The sequence below is a fragment of the Gorilla gorilla genome, chromosome 4 (genome assembly GCF_029281585.2).
Source record: "Gorilla gorilla gorilla isolate KB3781 chromosome 4, NHGRI_mGorGor1-v2.1_pri, whole genome shotgun sequence".
NCBI classification, from domain to species: domain Eukaryota; kingdom Metazoa; phylum Chordata; class Mammalia; order Primates; family Hominidae; genus Gorilla; species Gorilla gorilla.
The window spans coordinates 17,376,678-17,393,572 of record NC_073228.2 but is presented as its reverse complement, the minus strand read 5'-3'; the positions used below and the strand labels follow the sequence as shown (position 1 = coordinate 17,393,572).

Below are 16,895 nucleotides of genomic sequence, written 5' to 3'. Positions count from 1 at the left end.
CATTGTGTTAACCCAAGACCCTCAGATCTGTCCACTTTTCTCCATTGCCCTCCCACCCCCCTCTTTCTCCCTGATTACCACAGGGCCTTCCCTCTTGAACAGGCACAAGAGCTCCCCAGTCTGACTCTTGTCCCTATTCACTGTGGCTAGATTGCACTTTTAAAAACAGTTACCAGAGGAGGGGAGGGTGGATCACCTGAGGTCAGGAGTTTGAGACCAGCCTGATCAATATGTTGAAACCCCGTCTCTGCTAAAAATACAAAAATTAACTGGGCGTGGTGGCATGTGCCTGTAGTCCCAGCTACTCGGGAAGCTGAAGCAGGAGAATTGCTTGAAGCTGGGATGCGGAGGTTGCAGTGAGCCAAGATCGTGCCACTGCACTCCCACCTGGGCGACAGAACAAGGCTCCGTCTCAAAAAAAAAAAAAACAAGCAAACAAAAAAAACCAACAACGAATATCATCAATACAAAAACCACCATACTGACAATATTAGTATGGGGAAGAGGATGGTGGGAAAAGAGGAAGATACAGAAGTCCTCATCTTTTGCTGCAGAGTCAATAGAAAGATTCAATATGTTGTTAAAAACAAGATGAGAACGTGGGAGCTCAGAGAGTGTTATGAATTGGTGGGGTGTCCACGCTGGGTGGGGGCTGGGAGCAGCTCTGGTCAGAGCCTGGGCAGCAGACAGGACATGGGTCAGCCCAGAGAGGAGCGGCAGAGCTCATGAAGGGTGAGGCTGGGGGTGGGGGAGTCTGGATAATAACCATGATTTCATCATTTTCTAGCTGAGTGATCCTTTGTCTTTGAGCCTGTAGACTGCCTTCACGGCACTTACCCAGGTCTTTTTCTTTATTTCGGTGATACTCGTACTTGAACAGTGCCTGATACTTAGTGGATGCTTAGTAAATGTTTTCGCTTATTTTTTATTTTTATTTATGTATTTTTTGTGACAGAGTCTCCCTCAATCACCCAGGCTGGAGTGCAGTGGTGCAATCTCGACTTACTGCAACCTCCACCTCCCAGGCTCAAGAGATTCTCATGTCTCAGCCTCCCAAGTAGCTGGGATTATAGGTGTGCGCCACCATACCCAGCTAAGTTTTGTACTTTTAGTAGAGATGGGGTTTCACCATGTTGGCCAGGATGGTCTCAAACTCCTGGCCTCAAGTGATCCACCCACCTCGGCCTCCCAAAGTTCTGGGATTACAGGAGTGAGCCACTGCGCCCGGCCTTTTTGAGTGAATGATGGTGGGGGAGTGAATAAGGGTCTCACCTGGGTACAGAGATTGACCTGACAGAGGGCGGCTGGGTGATCCTGGTTCATGTTCCCAGAAGGGAATTTCTGTTATTTAGCCTCTGTCCTAACCACCAGATGATCCCACTGGGCAGGGGGCTCAGTCATTAGAGTCCAAGATTGAGCACCACCCTGGGGACCCAGGCAGGCGGTACTGAGGACCCAGCCATCCCCAGCTCACAGTTCTAGCTCTGGCATCTAGTTTATGGATTATATCACAGTCCCCAAAATGTATGGGTGATCTCCCCATATACCCCAAATTGAGAGTAGCAGCCAACTGCAATACTCTTAAAAGAGGTAAGAAAATGTAACAATCAACACTAATAGAAAAGTGTTACAGTGACGAAAGGAGGCTGTGTTTTCCCATCATCTTCAATCATACTCGTCCAGGAATCTCCTGACTTCCCTTCCCCACAAGTGGCAGGAGAGCAGCTGGCACGGCAGCCCGGAAACCTCTGCTCTCTTCTGTACTCATCTTCCCTTAAGTTGGCCCATTACCAGAGTTTGGTTCCGTTTTTCTGTTTTCGTGGGTTTAGGATTTTGAAACCCATTATTGACTGGAGACTTGAACCCCACGGAATGCAAAGACAGGTCCGTTAACATTGCATGTGGCTCACAGACCTGAGATCACGAATGTCCACTACGGCACAGGTGCCTCTCAGGGGAAACGCATTCTTCTCATGTTTTCTACTGCATTGGAGACCTCAGAAGGAAGAAGGGCTCTGTCAGGCCCCAGGGACTGTGCAGAGAAGGGAAAAGCCCCAGGTGGCACGGCTGCAGGAGACAGGGGACTAGGGGGCTGTTCCCTGAAGCTGGGGCCAGCACTGCCTCTAGAACCACAGTCAATTCCCCATAGAAATGTTGTTTCTCTGCCAGGTGCGGTGGCTCACACCTGTAATCCCACCACTTTGGGAGGCGAAGCGGGAGGATCTCTTGAGGTCAAGAGTTCGAGACCAGCCTGGGCAACGTGGTGGAAGCCCATCTCTACAAAAAAATTTAAAAATTAGCTGGGGGTGGTGGCATGTGCCTGTAGCCCCAGCTACTCTGAAGGTTGAGGCAGGAGGATCGCTTGAGCCTGGGAGGGGAAAGTTGCAGTGAGCAGAGATTATACCATTGCATTCCAGCCTGGGTGACAGAGCAAGACTCTATCTCTAGAAAGAAAAAAAGAAGAGAAAAGAAACTGTTTTTTCTTCTGTGGGAGGGCCTTTCTCCCTGGACAGGACGTCAATGGGCATTGGGACTCTCATCATCGGGCTGACTCTTCCTCCTTCAAGACCTTCTTTGTGGTCTGTTCACCCAGAGGACGGTCCCCAGCATGCTCAGGAGCAGAGGCAGCTCCAGGAGGAACAGGAACAGGAAGTGGGTGCTGCTGAGCAGGGACCTGTGGGAACACGGTGACAGGAAATGAGCTGCCTCCTGGGTCAGAGGTCTCAGGTCTTCTCAGCTCTATGCCCAGATCCTGGCTTCCAATGTCTATGTGAGGGTAAGCCTGGAACCCCAGCCAGGCCAGCCCCCTTGGCGGGGCACAGTCACACTGCTCATCAGCGAGGCTCCCAGTCCTCCCTACACCTCCAGTAAACTCAGCCTGGCATTCAAGGTCCCGTCAGCCAACTCCCATCCGGCCTTTTTGGCTGGTCTCCCATAACTCCTCCTCACCTATCTTGAAGGGGTTTAGCATTCCCTGTCTCTTCTTACCTCGGCTTCTGCTGCATTCTGTACCCAGAGGGCCTCTCCGCCCTCATCGCTGCCTGTGCAAACGCTACCCACCTTTCAGGTATCAGATCTGACATCATATTCTTGAAGGCCTTGGAGGCTGACCTTGCTCTGACCCTCTTCCTGTGGACCAGCACCTGGCCCTGGAGTTCCTTATGTTCCCTGTTACTTTCTATGGATGTGTAAGGCCCAGAACCTTATTGACCATCAATTCCACCCCCTCACCATCCTCCACCCACTTCCCAGGGTCTCGACCTCCCAACTTGGGCCTTCATTGTTTCTTTCACCTTAGTGCAACTTGAAGCCACTCTCAGCTCACGGATAAATTTTAAAAATCAGGCCAGGCATGGTGGTTCACACCTGTAATCCCAGCACTTTGGGAGGCCAAGGCAGGCGGATTGCTTGAGCCCAAGAGTTCAAGACCAGCCTGGGCAACATAGTGAGGCCCCATCTCTAAAAAAAAAAAAAAGAAAGAAAGAAAGAAAGAAAAGAAAAATCAAAATTATATCCAACTCCAGAATGCCGGATGAGCCCTCAGATGGGACTGAGGGTATTTGGGGGAGATGGAGGAGGGGCTATACAGCAGGCCACAGGTCAAAATGCCCCCAAAGGTCCTTCCCAGCATCTTCACTCTTGGGGCTCTCCTGCTACACCTCTGGAGTCCTTTGCCCTCTGTCCCCTGACAGCTAAAGTCCCATCAGTTTGCACAAAAGCATGGAGGAGGAAACAAACAAACAAACAAAAAAAAGTCGAGGAGTCCTAAAGCCAGCTCCGCGGGTGGAGCTCTGCAGACACATTCGCAGAACTCAAGATCGAGTGAATAAAAAAAACAAAACAGAGTTGGACTGCAGAGGGAACTGGCAGGCCTTGAGGAGTAGTTCCAGGAGGACTGAGCCAGAGACACGGGCCTCAGCGCTGGGCTCTAGCAGGAGCAGGACGGTCTGTGGTTTGGGCTCTGGCCTTGACCTGGGGGGCTTGACCACAGCAGGCCGTGATGGAACCCAATGGCTAGCTCACAGGTACTGACCTCTGGGGACTCCTCTGGACACCTCCAGAGCTGGCGAGCATCAGACTAATCCTCCAGACCCCTCTGCCAGCTTGGGAGGGTGAGAACGCCAAGCTTCCAGCTTCCCCCTTTCCCTCTAGCATTTTCCATTCCCCTACTCTGGTGTCTTGGGAGAGAGAGGCTGGAACAATATTTGTTCTTGGGCAGAAACTAGGAGCAGATGAGAGAGACGTCTCTCCTAACCCACTAAAGGCCAAACCTCGATATGCCCTCTTGACCCCAGGAGGTGGGGAGGGCATGTTCAGGCCCCTCTCCTGCCACCTTCAGTCATGTGGTGGCTCATGTCTGTGCTGCAGAGTTTGCCTTCATGTAGCCAACGCTTAGATGGGAAATCTTATTTTCCTCAAAGGTAAACTGAGGTTGGGGCAGGCCACCGGAGGTTTGCAGTGACTTTACTGATACAAAGACGAAACAGCGGGGGCCTATGGGGGTCCCAGCCTGAGTACCCCCAGAAGACAGGGTTATCAGAGTTAACAAATAAAAGCATAGAATGCTCAGTTAAATTTGAAGTTCAGATAAACAACATATGCTTTTTTAGTATAAGTATAGCCCATGAAATAGTTGGGATATACTTATGCTAAAAGATGGTTTGTTGTTTGTCTAAAATTGCAGTGTAACTGGGCATGCTATTGTTGTATCTGGCAACCCCTGTTAGAGGAGAGGCCATGGGGCCAGGCCAGTGCGAAAGTGGTGGGACCCGGCTCCACCTACCTGGTGAGGGGGCTGCTGGTCTTCTGAGTGGCTGCAGCTGTGAAAGCCAGGCTTGCTGTTGTGGTTGTCCATTCTGGGACTGCAGTTTGTGTGCCTAAACATACGAAGCAGAACACGGTTCACCCCTTCCATGGATGGCCCAGCTCTGGCTGTGGCCCTAAGGCTTCTCCACCTGGGAATTAAGGAGCCTCTGCCTTGGGGTCCAAGGCTGTCTGGTCAGCATCCAAAATATTACCTGAATTATCTTCTAAAGAGAAGTTACTGAATTATTACCATGTGAGAAATTCTGAGGAGCAGACTAAGGAGGGAATTTGCAATCATCAGTTGCATGGCACAGCTTAGCACACTCGACAGCATTCCGCTCTCCTCGGGCTAGGCTAGCTGTTTTCTGAGTCTCGGCCACGGCCGAGGTGAACTCCTTACCGCCTGTTCTGGAGTGATTCGGCCGCTGAGCTGGTGGCCCCCTCGCTGAGCCACTTCTGGAGAGCCCGGGATTCCTGGCTCTCTGCAGCCAGGCCCAGCGCCCTCCACCTCCGCTCTTCCCTCTCTGGCCGTTTCCTGTCTTCCAGCAGCTTCCCAATCTCACCCTCCCTACCCCTGTTGAAGTCTGGCTATGTCTGATGCATCCCAGCCTCTGCTGTGTGCCAATTCCTGCTGGACCACACCCTACTCACGCTGACGGTGTGTGTAGTGAGTTTTGATACTCAAAGTTTGCTTCAGGAGCAATCTAATAATAAGAGATCACAGCATCATATTTGTCTTTTTATATCATTTTTCTGGGATTAAATCAAGGTATAACTGACACATAATAAACTGTAAATATTTAAAGAGAACAATATGTTAAACTCTGATGTATGTGTATACCCGGTAACACCACCACCATGATCAGGACAGTCAACACATTCATAATCCCCATGCCCGCCCTCCCCCTTACTCTGTCCCCAGGTGTTAGGGACTGAACCGTGGACCCCTAAAAATTATATGTTGATATGCTAGTCCCCAGTACCTCAAAATGTGACTGTATTTGGAGATAGGGCCTTTCAAGAGGTAATTAAGTTAAAATGAGTTTGTTAGGGTAAGTCCTAATGCCATCTGACTGGTGTCGTTCTCTGAAGAGGAGATGAGGACACACAGGGAGACACCAAGGCATGCGAGCACAGAGGGGCAACTGCAAGAAGGGGTAGCAAGAAGGCAGCCACCTGCAAGCCAGGGAGGGAGGCCTCAGGCTCAACTGAACCTGCCAACACCTTGATCTCAGACTTCCAGCCTCCAGAACTATGAGAAATACGTTTCTGTTGTTTACGCCACCCAGTCTGTGGTATTTTGTTGTGACAGCCTTAGCTAAGGGATGATCCATTTTCTCTTACTATCAATGAGTTGGCATTTTCCAGAATCTAATATAAATGGAATCATACAGTGTAAATGAGCTTTTGAGCTGGTTTCTTTCACTTAGCGTAACTATTTTATCATTGGTATATCAGTAGAACATTCCCTTTTATTGCAAGTTGTATTCCATTGTATGAGTATTTCACTTTTTTTTTTTTTTTTGAGACAGAGTCTCTCTCTGTCACTCAGGTTGCAGTGCAGTGGCATGATCTTGGCTCACTGCAACCACTGCGTCCCAGGTTCAAGCAATGCTCTGCCTCACCCTCCCAAGCATCTGGGACTACAGGTTAGTGCCACCATAGCCAGCTAATTTTTTTTTATTTTTAGTAGAGATGGGGTTTTGTCATGTTGGCTAGGCTGGTCTCAAACTCCTGGCCTCAAGTGATCCACCTGCCTCAGCCTTAACAAAGTGCTGGGATTACAGGCGTGAACCACCACGCCCAGCCTGTATTTCACATTTTTAAAAAAATCCACTCACTTGAATTGTTTCCAGTTTTTTGCTATTACAAATAAAGCTGCTATGAACATTCACATACAGGTCTCTGTGTGAACATAAAACTTTCTATTATTTTGACTAAATATGGAAGTGCTGAGGGGCTGGATCATCTCTGGCAGGCATACATTTCATGTCTGAAGAAACTGCAAACTCTTTTCCCAGGTGGTTGCATCATGTGCATTCCCACCTGCAGGGTATGAGGGCTCCAGGTACTCGAGAGTGTTTCCAACACTTGGTGTCAAGGTCAGTAATGTTAACTTTTGTTACAGGCCGAAAGAATGAGAGTCATGACCAACACAGTATACCACTGGAGGCTATATGAGCGAACAGAAAACTGTTCTCATGAAAGCAGGATGTTGGAAAACTGGCAACGGTGTCTGCTGCCCGAAGGGGTGCTGAGGGCAGTCACACCCCAAGTGCTGTGTTCCTTGTGATTATCTATAGGAACATCTGAAGCCTGTTGTACAAAGAAAGCAATTGTGTGTACCTGTGATAAATCAAGCAGCTGACCAACCATTACCTCTCCCTCCCTGCTCTTTCTACCTAATAAATACAAAGGGCTGTAGAAGCTCAGGGCCCTTGTTCACTAGAAGCAAGGAGCTCCCTGACCCCTTCTTTCAAAACAGATCTCTTTGTCTTTGTCTTCATTTCTGCATTCGTCCCTCTTTGTTCAATCCCCTAGCAACCAACAGCGACAAGTGGTGGCCGGGACAGGAACGTGAGCAAAGAAGGTCTGCTGGAGCAGAGAAAGAGAAACTGACAAGACGAACGAGAAACCCTGGGACAAGTCTGCCGGCAGCCAATAAAAGGTCAGTGCCCTAAAGAGGTACTGGGAGCGGCAGCAGATACAAGATCAGTGCCCTAAAGAGGTACTGGGATATCAGGTCAGTGCCCTAGAGAGGTACTGGGAATGGGAAGTTTTCTGAATAAGGGTAACATGGGGCAGAATTTGTCTATTGAGGTGCAACATTATGTGCATTTGCTTAAAGTTTTACTTAAACTGGTGCTCAGGTTAGTTCTCAAACATTAATTAAGATGCTGAAGAAGGTCACTATACATAACCCGTGGTTTCCACAGACAGGGAGTCTTGATGTAGAAATTTGGGACAGAGTAGGACCAGGATTAAAACGGGCTCACCAAAAAGGTCTTAAATTTGATCTTTTTGTTTTTTCTGTTTGGAGTGTAGTCCGTGCTGTCCTCCTGCCATTATCTCCTTCTTATTCTGCTAGACAGCAGGAATCATATTCCAAGTCTAAAAATCTGAAAAAATATTTTGTCCCACCCACAGTACAAACTAAAAATAATAAACAGGAGAAGGAGGATGAAAACTGTCCTGTGTCACCCCCTCCAGTAGCAGAAACATCTGTACCGCCTCCTTCAGTAGCAGAAATAGAGACCCCAATACAAACAATTTTATGCTCTGCTGCTATAGCTGGAAAGCCCTTAGGAGCTTGCGCTTTTCCTATTTCCATAAGGCCTGATCCAAATAATCCTCAGCAGTTTATTCATGAACACACCCCACTACAGTTTAAGTTGCTGAAGGAATTGAAAGCGAGTGTAGTTAACAATGGAGTACAAAGCCCATTTACTTTAGGATTGCTAGAATCTATATTTGGTGCTATGCACCTTCCACCCTTTGATGTAAAGCATTTGGCTTACACTTGTTTGTCTGCTAGTGCATACCTGACATGGAATTTAAATCGGCAAGAACTGTGTGCAGACCAGGCTAGACAGAATCGTGCTGCTGGACACGGAGACATTACAGAGGATATGCTGTTAGGTAATTGTCCTTATTCAGACCTGGAACATCACATGGCACTCCCAGACACTGCTTATAAGCAGCGTGCCTTGGCTGCTAAACATGCCTGGGCCACAATTCCTGAGGAAGGGGTCCCAGTACAATCTTTTTTACATATCACGTAAGAGTGGCCAATGCACATTTTCTTGCAAGATTACAAGAGGCAGTGAAGCATCAGATTCCTCATACTGCGGCTACAGAAATGCTAGCCTTAACTCTAGCTTTTGAGAATGCAAATGCAGATTGTAAATGTGCACTGGCACCTGTGAGATGTACAAAAAACTTGGGAAATTTTCTCAAAGCTTGTCAAGATGTGGGAACTGAGCTTCATCGCTCTACAATGTTGGCTCAAGCAATGGCTAATTTAGTAGTGGACAAATCTAAAAACGGCCAAGGAACAAGTCCTAAAATGGGAAAATGTTATAATTGTGGAAAAATCGGACACTTCAAAAAAGAATACCGTCAGACCTTTGGGCAGAAGGGATCTTATAATGCAGCCCCCCACCCCAGAAAAATGCCAGGACTTTGCCCTCATTGCAATAAAGGAAATAACTGGGCTAGTCAATGCCACTCAAAATTTCATCGGAATGGCACCCCCCTGTCGGGAAACGAGAAGGGGGCCTGGACCCGGGCCCTACAAACAATGGAGGCATTCCCTGTCCAGCCCACAGCCCCATCTCAGGGATGGGTTCCCAGAGGGACATTGATTCCCTCTCCCCAGGAACACCCGGAAGCACAGGATTCGATCTCCCAGTCAGAGAACGGGTAACGTTAGTGGGAGGAGACAAACCCACCAAGATTCCCACTGGTATTTGGGGACCTTTGCCAACAGGATATATGGGATTAATTTTGGGTAAAAGCTGTCTTAATTTACAGAGCATTACCTTAGTCCCAGGAGTTATTGATTCTGATTATGAAGGAGAAATTCAAGTAGTGGTAATGTCACAAGGTCTTTGAACCGGGAGAATATATTGCTCAGCTACTGCTTATTCCCTGCCAGTTACACCCTTCTCTACGGAGGTTGGGAGTTCGAGACCAGCCTGACCAACATGGAGAAACCCTGTCTCTACTAAAAATACAAAATTAGCTGGGCATGGTGGTGCATGCCTGTAATCCCAGCTACTCGGGAGGCTAAGGCAAGAGAATCTCTGGAACCCGGGAGGTGGAGGTTGTGGTAAGCCGAGATCGTGCCATTGCACTCCAGCCCGGGCAACAAGAGCGAAACTCCATCTCAAAAAAAAAAAAAAAAAATTGATATTATCCGGTCCTGAACTCACCAAAGGGCCATCTGAGCCTGAAATTTTCTTTGTGAGAAGATGGCAAATGACAAATTCTATTTCATTAAAAGATATAGAGCTATTCCAGTTATCTATTTCTTCTTGTGACTGGTAGTTTGTGCCTTTCAAGGATGTTTTTCCATTTCATTTAACTTGTTGAATATATTGGCATAAAAGTTGTTTACGACACATATTCCCTTATTATTCTTTTAGTAGCTATACAATCTGTTGTAATGTTACCTCTCTCATTTCTGATGTTAGTAATTTATATCTTCTCTCTTGTTTTTCCTGATCAGTCTAGGTAGAGGTTTAACAGTGTTTCTGATGTTTTCACAGAAAACGTATCTCATTTCATTGATTTTTCCCTATTACTTTCGTTTTCGATTTCATTAATTTTTCATTGTGGTCTTAATATTATCTGTGTTCTGGTGTTTGCTTTGAGTTTACTTTGATCTTTTTTTCCCTAGTTTCTTGAGCTAAGGCCATTGACTTGAGGCCCTTCTCCTTTTCTGACACAGGGACTTAGTGCTATAAAGAAGTTCCAAGAAGGCACTGGCAGGGATTGGGGTCTCTGGTTACCAGGGAAGGGGGTCCCTTTGGCCTGTGGGCTGAAACTGGAACCATCACCCTGTCATCTGTGGGCAACGGACTCAGGCACTGAGCTGTGCAGAGAAAAAAAAAATGTGCCTAGAAAGACCTAATCCCATCCTGGAGGGAGCCCTGGGAGCCATGGGGTCATTGAAGAGATCCCCTCAATCCCAAGCGGTCCTTCAGGGTCCTATGAGACCTGTCTTACTCTACTTTTTCTTGCTTATAACAGAATATCTGGAATTGAGTCATTTATAAGGAAAAGGAATTTGTTTCTTACAGTTATGGAGGCTAAGATGTCCGAGGTTGAGGAGCCACATCTTGTGAGGGCCTTCTTGATGGCAGGGACTCTCTGCAGAGTCCCAAGGTGGCTCCAGGCACCTCGTGGTGGCGGAACGGAGTGTGCTAGGTCAGGTCTGTCTGCCTTTTCTTATAAAGCCACCAGTTCCATTCCCATGATAACCCATTCATCCTTTAATCCATGAGCGGATTAATTCATTCATGGGAACTCTGCCCCCATGACCCAGTCACCTTTTAAAGGCCTCGTCTCTCAATACTGCCACATTGGGGATTAAGTTTCAACATGAGTTTTGGAGGGACAAATATTCAAACCATAGCAAGACCTCAGGACTCAGCCACCCTCTGTCACAGGTCACTCTGAGTGACAGTTAATTTACTCAAGTGGGACCTCAGGGACCAGGACAGAGCAGGACCTGAGAGACACACACGTATATACACTCCCTCTTACCTGGGTTAATGGTCACTTGAACTTTGACCCCAAGATCAATTCCAGGTCTCTCAATCCCACACCAATAACTGTCAGCATCATCTCTTTTGAGATTCTCCATGGTCACGGTGAACATGTGGTTTTTCTGATTGTCCCTGATGGACACTCGATTCTTCTTTACCTCCTTCTCTGATCCATTTGTTTTAACAAGGATGTTACAGTAATTCCAATCAGCTCCTTGACACCACCACTTCAAGTAGGTCTCCCAGCCTGAGCCGTAAGCACACTGCACAGTCAATGAGCCCTGCTCCGAGCCATTCACTGTTGTTGGACCAGTGATTTTAGCGGCAATGGAGTAACCTGGAAAACGCAAATTCATGTGTCGTCACCTCCCACCCCAAGGGCAGGGCCACAGCCTCGTGCATTGGGAGTAGCGGCCAAATCCAACTGCCTTATAACAGTCAAGGAAGCAATACATTTTACTCAAGACAAGTCTTTGTCCTTCAAAATTCCACTGGGTCAAACTCACCAGGAAAATCACTGAAGAGCACAACTGCAGATCCCCAAAGAAACACAAATGTTGGCACTGAGCAATAATAGCTTCCTGCAGTTCACCCCTCTCCCTTTCCCTATGGCCAACAAATCTTTATATTCCAAGGAATGCTCTTTGGCAACCATCTTTGTGTTATACTGGTCTGATGGGGAGGAAATGGCAGAAGGCCCTTTTCCAGAAGAATGATTGCTGCCTTGATGCTTGGCTGTTCCTAGTGGTTCTAATGGTTTCTGGTGGCTCTCCTGTAGTTAATCACCCTGAATGAATCCCTTTGAAATCAACCAAATAGTGATGCCAACTGGTCTCTATCTGCTATGGGATCCACATCACACAGATCTCCATTTCGCCATACATTGTTATAAATTCCACTTCCAAAATTCCTAGGAAAAGCTAACTTTTAAAATAAACACAAGTAAAGGTTAGGTATAAACAGAGCAGCACCCATTCCACACCCTTCTGCATCTTATAAGTTCTTCTCTAAACATAATGGACACGATTCAAGTCAGTTAAAGGGTGAGGAAAGGGCATACCTAATTAGCTCCACTTTTCAAACAATTTGCTCCAGGACAAGACTAGCCTGCATGAACTCGTCAGCCTAATCTTTCACTTGAAAATAATTCAAAACAGTGGAAATACCTTAAGTGAGAGCTTTGTCAGAAATTCTTTAAATTCAACTGACCTAAAGGGAGACCCATCTAAAGAAACGATTGATTTTGATGATTTATGCACTGGCAATAAACCATAGCTGTGATTACTGCAGCATAAACTTGAGATGGAACTAGAAGCACATTGGAGCACTTGAAGAAGCCCTGGGGGCAATTCCTGTGGCAGGAGAGAGGTCATCTCTGAAACGCCAAGAGACACCCAAGGTCGTGGGTAAGAGCTCAGGCCATGCCAGAGTGCTTGGGTTTGAATCCTGGCTCTACCACTGATAAGTTTTGTGAACCTGGGCAAATTAACCTCTCTGTGTGATACGGTTTGGCTGTGTCCTCACCCAAATCTCATCTTGAATTGTAGCTCCCATAATTCCCACATGTTGTGGGGGGCACCAGTTGGGAGTTAATTGAATCATGGGGCGGTTTCCCCCACATTGTTCTCGTGGTAGTGAATAAGTCTCATGAGAGCTGATGGTTTTATAACGGGAAACCTCTTTCACTTGGCTCTCATTCTGTCTCTTGCCTGCTGCCATATAAGACATGCCTTTCACCTTCCACCATGATTGTGAGACCCCCCCAGTCATGTGGAACTGTGAGTCCATTAAACCTCTTTTTCTGTGTAATTTACTCAGTCTCGGGTATGTCTTTATCAGCAGCGTGAAAATGGACTAATACACTGTGCCTTTGTTTTCTATAAGTGGGAATAGTAATGGCATCTACCTCTATGTTGCTATATTATGTTTGTTATTATTATTATTATTACCCCTGGATGAATGAAAACTTTAGACTTCATTGGAATGTCTTGAAAAACCAGGGTCACCACGGTGGGAGCGGAAGACAATTTCACCATAAACAGGCAGAGCTCCACAACCCAAGGAATTCCTGGAACAGAAATTGGACTCCATGCCCAAATCTGCTTTCTATGGCATCTGAAGGGAACTAAGAAACTACACACGACCTCCTGGGGAAAGATGGGTTTAGGGGCTTCATTTGTTCACTCTGAAAAAAGTTCTACATCAGAATGGAAAGACAACAATTAAGGTAAATATTTAAAGAAAAAATACATCTGGAAGTTATTTATAAGAAATAAGAGCTGGGTGTGGTAGTTCACACCTGTAATATAACAACTTTGGGAGGCTGAGGCAGGAGAATCACGTGAGCCCTGGAGCTTGAGAGCAGCCCTGGCAACATAGCGAGACTAAATAAATAAATAAATATTAGCTGGGTGTCGCACCGCATGCCTGTAGTCCCAGCTACTCACTCAGGAGGCTGAGGTGGGAGGATGGCTTGAGCCTGGGAGGTCAAGTCTGCAGTGAACCCTGACCCCAGCACTGTACTCCAGATTGGGTGAGAAAGCACACCCTGTCTCAGAAGGAAGGAAAGGAAGGAGAATATATCTGAAAATTGTTTACAGAATATAAATTTGAAGCCAGGCATGGTGGCTCACACCTATAATCCCAGCACTTTGGGAGGCCAAAGTGGGAGGATCACTTGAGCCCAGGAGTTTGAGACCAGCCTGGGCATTAAAGTGAGTCCTCATCTCTACAAAAAAAAAATTAATAATAATAATAATAATAATCTATTTTAAAAGAAAATAAATTTGAGATTGGAAGGAAAAATTTTCTTACAAAGCTTGATCTGAGTATAGATAATATGAGAAGCACATAGATTTGTTACATTTTAACAGAAATGAAAACACTACGTATCAAAATTTGTTGACATGACAGCCAAAGCTGTACTCAAATATAAATCCTTGGGAAAAAGGTTTGATGATCCTCAAAAAGTTAAACATAGAATTAACATAGGATTCAGCAATTATACCCCTAGATATATACCCAAGAGAACTGAAAACATATCTCCACACAAAACTGTGCTATGAAAGTTCATAACATTATTACTAACAATTTTTAAAAGGTAGAAACAACCCTAAGGTTCATTAACAAATGACTGGAGAAACCAAATGTGGTATATCCACTGTGAAATACTATGCAGCCATGAAAAAGAATGAAGCTTTGATTTGTGCTACAACACAAAGTAACCTTGAAACATCATGCTAAGTGAAAGAAGCACTCCAGCCTGGGTGACAGAGCGAGACTCCATCTCAAAAAAAAAGAAAGTTCTTCAAGAATGGACTCACTCATTGGTTCCTTCCTTCATCGATATCTGTTCATTCATCTGTTTATATGGAACAGTCAGGGTTGAGAACCACTGTTCCAACAAGAGGCTATACTTGTTTTGTTTTGTGTTTGTTTGTTTCTGCAGCATCTAACACAGAACCTGTCAGATAACAAAAACTTGATTGCTATTTAATGAATATGGGCATGGATGGATGAATTGGCACTGTCATTTTCCCTGACATGTCTCCTTCCTGAGAACAGAGCGTCTCTGTCTCCAGGCCAGCCACTGTCATTCCAGTGCCTTAAAGCTCCAGCCACACTCACCTGGGAGGATGAGAAGCAGCAGAGCTGGGGACAGCCACATGATCCTGTCTCCTCTCCTCTCCTTGGTGATCACAGGTGTCTGGTGCCCTTCAGGGACTTGAATCCAAGCTCGGAAGTCAACGCCGCAAACCTACTCGAATCTCCTTCATGTTTCTTGCTCACTTCCTGTTACATCTGTAGCTACTTCTCTTTTTACATATTAGGAGAAAAGAGGTGTCATTCTTTGAAAAGACTAAGGTACAGTGTATGTCGCAAGGTGTGCCCAAACTTTCGTGCATGTGGAAAAGAAAATGTGTCCGGGACTGGTCAGGTTTGCATGGGCGTGCACGTAGGAGCCAAGGAGCAGGAGGAGCCAGGAGGAAGCCAGGCATTGAGGAGCTGCGGGATCTACTGCCTGGAGGAGAGGACGGACAAGGCCGGCCATGAGGAGTGCGGGGAGAGGAGCACTTTGGGAAGACCACAGTGCACAGGACTCACACCCAGCCTTGCTGGAGAAAGCCCATGCCCCAGGCTTCTTCCAGGCAGCCCCACTGTAAGACATCTCATTGCCTCTTCCTGCCCTGGGCTGTCTGACCCACTGGCCCTTCCCCCAGGAACGCTTCCACTGGGATCATGAGTCACTCTGAAGCCACTCTGAAGGCACTCTGAAGCCAAAGCCGGGCTCAGTGGGGAAGGTCAGGAATGGAGAAGTTGCCTTTTCTCGTTAGCCTCCTCTTGCCCTGATTTCATCCTCCCTATCCCTGCACACTTTCCCCTGGCTGCTGTTGTAATCTACTTGTTCTGCTGACGCCCGAACTGACTTTCCCAGTCTCTCCCCACTTTCTTTAGATGGTCCCTTCCCTCTTTCTCTCCCTTTCCCTCCTGAATCGATTCATTTTGTCTCTCCTGTTTTATATTTTCCATATCTGTGGGCTTTGTTCTACATTTGGGGAGCTTTTTATACTGTTTATTTTGTGCTTTTACTTTCTCTTCCAATCCTTGGATCAAATATTGATTTTAGAGACTGTATTTTTATTTCGAAAAGTTTTTTTGGTTCTTTGATTACTGATGTTTTTCAAACTCTCTTCTGTTCCTTGAACTATATCCCTCCACTCAGTGGTCACATCTTTGTTTTGTTGTCTGCTTCCTCTATGTTATGAGCCTTCCTCAAGTGTCTGCTGATTCTTGGTTATCCAATCATAGTTGAGAACAAGATAAAGTGTAGCTAACTGAGACCTCAGAGTATGTAGGAGTAAATAGTATATAAAATAGCTCTGGTGGCTCATGCCTGTAATCCCAGCACTTTGGGAGGCCAAGGCGGGCAGACCACCTGAGGTCAGGAGTTCGAAACCAGCCTGGCCAACATGGAGAAACCCCCTCTCTACTAAAAATACAAAAATTAGCCAGGTGGTGGCACACGCCTGTAATCCCAGCTACTCAGGAGGCTGAGGCAGGAGAATCGCTTGAACCTGGGAGGTGGAGATTGCAGTGAGCCCAGATTGCACCACTGCTCTCTAGCCTGGGCAAAAAACTAGGTCCAAAAAAGACACTTGTACACGCATGTTTATAGCAGCACAATTTGCGATTGAAAACATAGGGAACCAGCCTAAATGCCCATCAAGCAATGAGTGGATAAAGACAATGCGATGTACATATACACCATGGAATACTATTCAGCCACAAAAAGGAACAAAATAATGGCATTCACAGCAACCTGGATGGAGTTGGAGATCATTATTCTAAGTGAAATAACTCAGGAATGGAAAACCAAATATTGTACATCCTCACTTATAAGTGGGAGCTGAGCTATGAAGATACAAAGGCACAAGAATGATACAACGGATTTTGGGGACTTAGGGGAAAGGATGCAGGGGATGAGGGATAAGAAACTATACATTGGGTACAGTGTACACTGCTCCAGTGACGGGTGCACCAAAATCTCAGAAGTCACTGCTAAAGAACTTATCCTTGTAACCAAAAGCCACCTGCTCCCCAAAAACTATTGAAATAAAATAAAATGTAAAAAGAAAGAGAAAGAAAAGAAAACAGTTCCAATTTATCATGCCAAATTATTTGAACCCTTGATTCTTTCTTGACTTACAAGCTACTCTTTAAGGTGCGTGGGCAGAGAGCAGTCTTCTAAACTCTAGAGTGAAGAGGATTGAAGTTGAGCTCCAGCATTCTCACTGCCATGGCTTCCCCAGATATTAT

At 46.3% G+C, this 16,895-nt stretch overlaps 1 protein-coding gene and 1 long non-coding RNA gene across 3 annotated transcripts; one reads left to right on the top strand and one right to left on the bottom strand.

Moving 5' to 3' along the window:
• Positions 1-1,925: 1,925 nt before the first annotated feature.
• CD300LD (CD300 molecule like family member d) lies at positions 1,926-14,826 on the bottom strand. The gene is made up of 4 exons (XM_004041061.4): positions 14,706-14,826; positions 11,077-11,415; positions 4,784-4,877; positions 1,926-2,674 (listed from the first exon to the last, which is right to left on the bottom strand). The coding sequence occupies exons 1-4, from the start codon at positions 14,743-14,745 to the stop codon at positions 2,563-2,565; spliced, it is 585 nt and encodes a 194-aa protein (XP_004041109.3). The 5' UTR covers positions 14,746-14,826; the 3' UTR covers positions 1,926-2,562.
• On the top strand, positions 7,240-16,750 carry CD300LD-AS1 (CD300LD antisense RNA 1). 2 transcript variants are annotated; one of them, XR_010133643.1, is made up of 3 exons: positions 7,240-7,474; positions 13,079-13,305; positions 14,527-16,750. It is a non-coding gene; the product is annotated as a CD300LD antisense RNA 1 (long non-coding RNA). The 2 variants fall into 2 exon arrangements; XR_008680282.2 differs by lacking the exon at positions 7,240-7,474 and adding an exon at positions 7,478-7,549.
• Positions 16,751-16,895: the final 145 nt, after the last annotated feature.

Coding starts and splice junctions, on each gene's coding strand:
- CD300LD (XM_004041061.4), bottom strand. CDS start 14,745: ATGTGGCTGTCCCCAGCTCTGCTGCTTCTCATCCTCCCAG. Junction 4,878..11,076: donor TCAAGTGACCATTAACCCAG/GTAAGAGGGAGT, acceptor TCGTATGTTTAG/GCACACAAACTGCAGTCCCA. Junction 2,675..4,783: donor ACCAGCAGCCCCCTCACCAG/GTAGGTGGAGCC, acceptor GTGTTCCCACAG/GTCCCTGCTCAGCAGCACCC.